Below are 8,626 nucleotides of genomic sequence, written 5' to 3'. Positions count from 1 at the left end.
TTAATTGCAGAGAGCTCTTGATCAGATCTCCATGGCAGCCCTGACTTTTTGAGAACCAGTGAAATCCAGCAGCCTTGTGATCTGGGGTATTTCATCAGTAGCTCATAGAAAGCCCTCAGCTGCTCCCTGTGACCCCTACTTAAAAAAGAAGCTAAGATCTGATGGTCACCGTACTTTGTGTCTGGAGTTCAATGCAGAATTTTATTTTTTGGCTGTGCTGGTACTAGGTTGCTGCACGTGGGCTTTCTCGTGCAGTGGTGAGTAGGGGCTACTGTCTGATTCCAGCCCATGGGCTTCTCGTTGCAATGGCTTATCTTGCTGTGGAGCATGGGCTGTAAGGCATGTGGGTTTCAGTAGCCACACCAGTTTAGTCGTCCCGAGGCATGTGGAGTCTTCCAGACCAGGGATCGAACCTGTGTACTCTGCATTGGCAGGTGGATTCTGTTTTTAAAAATTTGTGAGTGTGGGTATGTGCGTGTTAGTTGCTTAGTCATGTCTGACTCTTTGTGACCCCATGTGCTGTAGCCTGCCAGGCTCCTCTGTGCATGGAATTCCATAGGCAAGAATACCGGAGTGGTTTTTCACTCCCTTCTTCAGGGATCTTCCTGACCCAGGGATCAAACCTGAGTCTCCTGCACTGCAGATTCCTTACTGTCTGAGCCACCAGGGAAGCCCATTTATTTTTAATTGGAGGATAATTACTTTACAGTGTTGTGCTGGTTTCTGCCGTATGTTAACGTGGATCGGTCAGAGATATACGTATGCTCCCCCCTCTTGAACCTGCCTCCCGCCCCATCCTGCTCCTTTAGGTTGTCATAGAGGACCAGGTTGAGTCCCTGTGTTAGGGAGCAACTCCCCACGAGCCATCTGTTTTACATATGGTAATGTGTATATTTCAACTCTACTCTCTCAATTCATCCCACCCTCTCCTGGCAGGCAGATTCTTAGCTACTGGACCACCAGGGAAGTCCCAGTGCAGAATTTGAGTTTAAAATCTCCAGTAAACCAAGAATTCCCAAAAATCCTGCAGTGAAGCAAGGGTTTCCATCTCTTTGGTGATAACTCTGTATTAAGCCATTTATCTAGACAGCGTATTAAAAAGCAGAGACATTACTTTGCCAACAAATGTCCGTCTAGTCAAGGCTGTTGTTTTTCCAGTGGTCGTGTATGGATGTGAGAGTTGGACTATAAAGAAAGCTTAGCGACAGAGACTTTTGAACTGTGGTGTTGGAGAAGACTCTTGAGAGTCCCTTGGACTGCAAGGAGATCCAACCAGTCCATTCTAAAGGAGATCAGTCCTGGGTGTTCATTGGAAGGACTGATGCTAAAGCTGAAACTCCAATACTTTGGCCACCTGATGCCAAGAGCTGCCTCAATGGAAAAGACCCAGATGCTGGGAAAGATTGAGGGCAGGAGAAGGGGACAACAGAGGAAGAGATGGCTGGATGGCATCACCGACTCGATGGACATGTGTTTGGGTAGACTCCAGGAGTTGGTGATGGACAGAGAGGCCTGGTATGCTGTGGTTCATGGGGTCGCAAAGAGTCAGACACGACTGAGCAACTGAACTGAGCACGGAAGTCTAATGCATTTCTATACACTAATTTGTCCATGGGATTTTCCAAGTAAGAATACTGGAGTGAGTTGCCACGCCTTCATCCAGGGGATCTTCCTGACCCGAGGAATAAATCTGCATCTCCTGCATTGTAGGCAGTTTCTTTACCACTGAGCCACCGGAGAAGCCCATGAAATGTTGATTTGAGTATGCTTGGGACGCCCTACCCACATGGAACAGCTGGTTTCGGGCACTGGCAGGGGCTTGGGAAGTCCCCAAGAAGGTATCCCAAATGCAGGAACGGTGGGATGGAGTCATCCCTGAAGCACAGGGCCTGGGGCAGGGACCCTGCTTCCCTGGGGTATAGGGAATACGCTGAAGAGTGGGATGACCTTTGAACTGTATTAAGACTTTCAATAGCAACCTTTTCCCAAACCTCATAGATGCTTTAGCTATAAGGAGAAAAAACTGTTATAAAGAGGAAGCCAGCCGGAAAATTCTAGTCTTTATAATATCTAATTCTGCTTATGGGTTTGATGGTAAAAGATAATTTCAGGGAACTTGGGGATTTTGTTCAATCAGGAGACTGTTTTGCCTTCCGGGTGACCAGCTCAGCCCAGTTCACTCTAAGAGCTGTGGGACCCCCTGTGAGCTGGCCCAAGGTGGCCACTGTGAGTCTGTTCACCTGGACGCTGCTTCTAGAGGGGTCTAGAGACACAAGACAGCAGAGCTGCAGTGGGGAGCAGGGAGGGGATAGGACAAACCCGGATTGAGCTCACGGCTCTGTCACCTTGGGCTTCCGATGTCAGAGGTCAGTGTCAGAGGTTGTGGTTCCTTCCACACAGCCTCCTAAAACCATCGGCATCTCCAGAGCATTGGAGGTGGTGGTTTAGTCTCCAGGTCATGTCTGTTTCTTGTGACTCCATCGACTGTAGCCCACCAGGCTTCTCTGTCCATGGGATTTCCCAGGCAAGAATACTGGAGTGGGTTGTCATTTCCTTCTTCAGGGGATTTTTCCGACCCAGGGATCAAACCTGGGTCTCCTGCAGTGCAAGGGGATTCTTTACCACTGAGCCACCTGGGAAGCCCTCTTCAGAGTGTTAGGAGTGTCTTTTGTATGCTAATGAGATGATTGGTGGTTGGGGGCCCCTAGAGATCTGCCCGAAGGGGGCTGGCTGCTGAAAGAGGCATGATGGGAGGGTTGGAATTTTCAGCTCCCGATTCACCAATGGCCTGTGATTTAATCAATCACACATACATAATGAAACCGCAGTAAAAATGTCTAAACGACTGGACTTGGAGAGCTTCTGAGTTGGTGAATTGAGTGCTGGGCTGGGAGGGTGATGAGCCCAGAGAGAGGAGAGAAGCTTCAAGCCCCTTCTCCAATCTTGCCCTATGCATCTCTTCCATCTCTTCATCTACTCCAGAGTTGTATCCTTTATAACAAATCTGTAAATATAAAGTGATAAGGATTTCCCTCTTCTCTCATAGCTCAGTTGGTAAAGAATCCGCCTGCAATGCAGGAGACCCTGGTTTGATTCCCGGATCAGGAAGATCCCCTGCAGAGGGGAAAGGCTACCCACTCCAGTATTCTTGTCTGGAAAATCCCACGGACGGAGGAGGCTGGTAGATGCCCAGTCCATGGGGTCGCAAGAAAACCAACCACCACTAGTGGTTAAGAAAGTACCTTGCAAGGCAGGGGACTTGGGTTCAATTCCTGGTCAGGGAACTAAGACCCCCGTGCCATGCACTGCAGCTGCTGAGCCCATGAACACAACAGAAGATCTCGCCTGATGCAACGAAAATCCTGCCTGTGGCAACTAGGACCTGACACGGCCTAATGAATATTTTTTAAGTGACAATAAATATCAGAAGGAAGAGAAAGAAGTCGCTCAGTCGTGTCCAACTCTTCGCAACCCTGTGGACTGTAGCCCACCAGGCTCCTCCGTCCGTGGGATTCTTCAGGCAAGAATACTGGAGTGGATTGCCATTTCCTTCTCCAGGGGATCTTCCCGACCCAGGGATCAAACCCACGTCTCCTGCATTGTAGGCAGACGCTTCAACCTCTGAGCCACCAGGGAAGCCCAATAAATAAATATCAGAGGTTAGAAGTAAAATGGGTAAGTGCCGATCTCACAGGGCCGAGACAAGCAGGAGAACCACGCATGGTTCATGCACACACAAAATAGTCCCTGCTGTTATATGAACTCAACATGGAAAGGGGTATTTGAGCAGCATCTCTAGAGAGGAAGAGATACACCCAAGGAGCCATTGCTTTCAACAGTTTTATTGCTGAACTATCATGATGCAAGCCGTATAAAAATACTTTACATATAGCAAAAATAAACTACATTAAACTGGAGATTAAAAACGTTTTGCATAGGAATGTGATGTATTCAAACTCCTTTTAACAGTCAAGATTTTCAAAATCTTTAAGCCTTCCAGCACCACCCCAGGAGAGAGACTTTTAATTTGTTGGAGAGTTAACAAGGACATTCGCAACATCTTCTCCACTCTGAGGGCTCTAGAGGCAACAGGGGGATGGGGGGAGGTGAGGCTCTTTGACAAGATGTGTGTCCAGGTGCTCAGCTTGTCCCAACCAAGCCTCCATCAGTTCAGGTCAGTCAGCGTGCTAAGAGCACCTGCTGATCGCATCATTTGCATCTGAAGCCCGAACTAGGTAGGCAGAGTTTATTCTAATTGGCCAGCAGCCGCTTAAAGGCAGGGTTTTAATCCTTTCTTCCAGCACTCAACACCCCAGCTTCTATTTCTGAGAGGGGAGCTGGCTTAGGGAGCACAGCTAGCTCACCAACCACAGAAAAGTTGGTATTCAAACAGAGTTAAGACAGTGCTGTTGGCTATAACTCAAGACACTCATGAAAACTGAGAGAAATTGATGTTTGGGATCAGTTTCATCTGATGCTTCTTTTTCTTAGGCAACCAGTTGGAACGCAGGAAAACCACTTGCATTGGTTGGTTTGGCTCCATGAGATTTAACGCCCAAGACCCAAGGTTAAGATGTGCTGGGTACCCCCTAAGGGGCTGGCCCTCCAAGACTGAGTTCAGGAAGGTTTACCCCAGCTTGTCAAAAATGTCACAACCCCATGCCTCTTGTAAACGTAAAGCAAACAGTTGTTAACCAGACCCTGACATTCAATTCTGAACAAATAAAAAGCACTTGGAAAGGGTTTGACATGAAAATAAACAAACTCAAGCCTCCCTTTAGTCCAGAGTGACAAATGAGAACACATCGGCTTCCGCTCTGTCTGCACGTGACAGCTCCCACGCTGGCCAAGGCTGGCTTCCTGAGAGGGATGGCTTGACCACTGGATGTAAACAAGAAAGGTCGTGTCCGTGCGTCCCCGTTCTTAGAAGGAGTCGGCTCGATTGGTCAGGGTGGTATCTCCGCTGGAGAACTCTGGGCGTCCCTTGGGTGACGTGTTTGTCTACCAGCATTGAGTCGGCTCAGTAAACCTCAGCCTGCGCTGCTGTTGTGTGGACATGAGCCTTTTTAGGCTCCCCATCACAACACAGGCAGTTCTGTCACCTCGAAACCACCTACTGGGTCACTTACTGGGGCCTGAGACACTTTCCAGTTCCCAGTGACAAGAAGGCGGCTCAGAGCCGAAGCTGGCAGCGTCCGCAGGCGGCTCACAGGTGCCTCCTCCTCCCACAAAGCCATCCCTCCCCCTGCCTTTGGATGTGGCTTCTTCCAGGAGACAGGAGGCATGGGCTCTGAGGTGGGCCTTTTTGTTTTGTTCTCCTGGAATGAGTAACACATCTTCAAGAATACATCCTCTCTCTCAAGGAAAAAAAAAATCCTCAACAGATATGTAAAAAGAGACATTTGAAAAAGAATTTAACCACTTATAAATATTTTCTAATTCCAACAAGGATATTTTCAGGACAGATACAAAGCATAAAAATACAGATAAGAAAATAAAATTTAATACCATACTCATTAATTTGGGGCTGCCATTATATATTATCAAGCAGCAGTATTTTTTGTACAATACAGGAAGACTCGCAAACTCGGGAAATATACTACATTCAGCAACAGAGCAGATTGCTGTTAGAAGGGTTATCTATTTACACAACCTTGGATGCTGCAAGTGCAAACCCTCACCTAACAGATCCTTCTAACATGTGTGCAACACACCCATCTTGACAGTTTAGACATCTTTTCTCTCTCTTTGAGGCCCAATATATTGCCTCTTCCCATACTGAAAATTCCTCATGAACAGTTTACTCGGCAAAACTTCCCCCGGCCTCTGTCACTGACAACACTTTCCTGATTGCTGTCACGCCCTATTACACATTCTCTCACCTGTTTATGTCTTGAATCTAATGCTTCTGTTTCTCTTTCGTTATTTGGTATAGCTGTTTATGAAAGTGCTTCCTATAATACCCAGCTAGGATGTCTTAGAAAAAAAGAGTTTGTGTCTTATAGACACAAGCGCATACATCTATGCGTACAGAAATCTGAGCTGCTAGGAGGCCCTTTGCACTGACATGGTTAGAATGGTGATGGAAAAACTATTAGCCCTTTGTCACCCCATGCACGATGCAGCTGAGCGACTTTGCTACAATAGCAGGAAGGCACTTGGGTAAAGCATTCAGATAACTGAGGAAAGGCCAAATTCCCTCCTGTGCAAAAAAAAAAAAAAAAAAAAAAGGCTCCCAGCCAGGTCAAGTGAGAACAGATTGCTCACCAAACGCTTGAGCCCCTTCCCCGTGATGTCAGTATTGCTGGAGAGTTCTTTGGGTAAAGCTGCTTAGATAAGGAACTCTTTATCAATGAGGAAGAATTCTGCATCCCAGAAAGTTTGCATCCTGCAATGGCAATCAGCTTCTTACTGACACTCTGTTTGCTGAAAAGAATTTTGCTAAACTCTGCTTGGGGTGGGTGGAAAAATCCCCCTCTTTGAGGGGAAAAGAAATGCTAGGTCCTGACCGAAAAGGTGCAGACACGTGACTGCAAAGGCTTTCTGTTCTCTCTGGAGCCCCAAACAGCACACCCGGGTCACCAGGTCCTAAGTTCTGGTCCAGCTGTCAAAAGGTTTTCTCTCTCTGGGGAGACTTGACAACAAAGGCAGGACTTAGAAAACCCACGGGGAACCCTTAACTGCCACCGTCTCAGAGTGATTATCAGCTCTATGAGGCAGGCCTGAGCAAAGCCTTTCGAAGACTGCCAGGAATATTTACACCCCATGACGATTGGGCAGAAGCAGTTAACATCTGAAAAGGAATCACTGGCTTGTCCTGGGGTCTCTGCAATTAGTGTAAACAAACATCTGTGTGGAGGGTTTTATTTGTTTGCAACAATTGCCCTAAGGGAGACAGACTCTGGCGGGTGTACTCCGCAGAGAGAAACAGGGTTGGGGGAGAAGCTGCGTACCCCTTTTGAGTGGTCTGAGCCGAGTGCATTCAAATTGAGGGCCGTGCGGAGAGTGGGTTTGCTTCTATTTAGGGCACTTTTGTGCTGGATGAAGAAGCTAATATGGATGTGTCTTTGGGGGTGGGGGAGGGGCGGGTTTCGATGGGTCCAGGCAAAGATAACGGGCGAACTCTGGAGCCAGATCCTGAGCTTGTGTGTCCCACTGTGAGTCTAGGCTGGACAGGGGACTCAGCCTTCTTCCTGGAGGAACTCACCCACTGAAACACTTGGACCTGCCAATGACCACACTTCACTTAACAAAGATACCTGCGTGGTTTTTTTTGCAGGGGGCGGGGTTTGCTTCAGCCCTCTGCCATTCCTTCTCAAAATTCAATGCACATGATTGAGATTCTTCTTAGCTGCATTATGGAAAAGCACGTGGGCTGCTGGAGAAAAGTAAGTGGGAAGAGCAGAGAGTTGCGAAGCTTGTCCGGCTGCCGTGGACGGTGCTCACCCCACAACCGGGGTGACGCCCACCAGGCCCGTGCAGGGGGGAGGGGCAGCTGGCCGAGAAGGCCCCCCTCCAGCCAGCTTTTTGAAAGCAGAGAAGGTAGGGGGGAACATACACATGTCATAACTTAAGGCCAAGAAGTTTTAACAGGTGAACTTGTATAAGCCAGATCGGTTTTTTTTTTGCTTCAGAAGCAGAAAATCTAAACACCAAGCTTGAGCTGTGGCCCATCCACGGTGAGGCCCATGCAACCACTAGGTGAGGATGGGCCAGTTTCTCTCTTTCCCTCCAGCCTGTCAGCTAGGTCACATTCCTTTGGTTGCTCTGTTGGAGAACCTCCTTTCCTTCAAAAGGTACAAGAGTCGTATTGGTGACCCGAGAAAGTGAAGGCGAGGACTGGGGTTCAGTTGCCAGGCCCCCATCTTCTGTTCCAGCGGGCGGTCTTGTTCAGAATGTATCTGGGGTCAGCAGGCACTTAAGGCTTGGAAGGGACACCGTCAAAGTCAACGGAGATGCTCTTTGGGATTTAGAGCAGGACCCGGGATGCAGAGAGAGAGGAGGCGAGCTTGGGAATGAAGGTTAGCTTTCAGCGGGTACTTGGCCCTGCCTGCAGCCCTGGGGCACAATGGATGCTGGGGTGGAGGGCGAGGGGCCCTGGGAGGCTCCAGGTCAGCGATGTGGACGGTGTCCTGCTAATGACTTCTTCTACGTCTGATTTCGGGCGGGAGGTCCTGAAAACTCCTTCCTGATAATTTCATTGACTACAAAAGAGAGAGAAGGGGCAAGTGAGATGGCAGGAAAAACAGGAATGTGGTCAGCTTTCTAGAACCTAATTCAAGCGGGCTGTTTTTTAAACCACGTTTTTCTGCTTTGCGATAATACATTCGACAACTTTTAACGTAAGAAATGCCTTCCCACATTGTGACACCCCCCCACCCACCCCCTGAAATGATGCTATTTTGTGGTATGGGTTTGTTAGTGAAAATTGCCCAAATGGTAACTTTTAAAACTTGTGGTGGCAGAAATGGAGCTGGGCCACGGGGCCTGATTTAGGGAACACGCTCTCCTTTCTACTGAATGCGCTGAGGTGCTCTGCTTACATCAAACTCCGTCTGTGACTAGGACATCCAGAAAACACCCACTCTGTGACCAAAACACAGCTTGACCCACAAAACCTACAGCG

General features: G+C 48.3%; 1 protein-coding gene across 6 annotated transcripts in view; it reads right to left on the bottom strand.

The window, feature by feature from the left end:
* Positions 1-3,826: 3,826 nt before the first annotated feature.
* The window catches only part of NFATC2 (nuclear factor of activated T cells 2), a 162,754-nt gene continuing 157,954 nt past the window's right edge, over positions 3,827-8,626 (bottom strand). For all 6 annotated transcript variants that reach the window (XM_055393739.2, XM_055393745.2, XM_088843663.1 and 3 more), the window contains one exon: positions 3,827-8,204. In XM_055393739.2, the coding sequence (XP_055249714.1) occupies positions 8,149-8,204 (56 nt within the window). In that variant the 3' untranslated portion in view covers positions 3,827-8,148. The remainder of the gene's footprint in view (positions 8,205-8,626) is intronic.

This window comes from Moschus berezovskii, chromosome 15 (genome assembly GCF_049115385.1).
Source record: "Moschus berezovskii isolate FMDL1 chromosome 15, NW_MosBer_1.0, whole genome shotgun sequence".
Taxonomy (NCBI): Eukaryota; Metazoa; Chordata; class Mammalia; order Artiodactyla; family Moschidae; genus Moschus; species Moschus berezovskii.
Note: the sequence above shows the minus strand (reverse complement) of the source record. Positions and strands in the feature narration are given on the sequence as shown.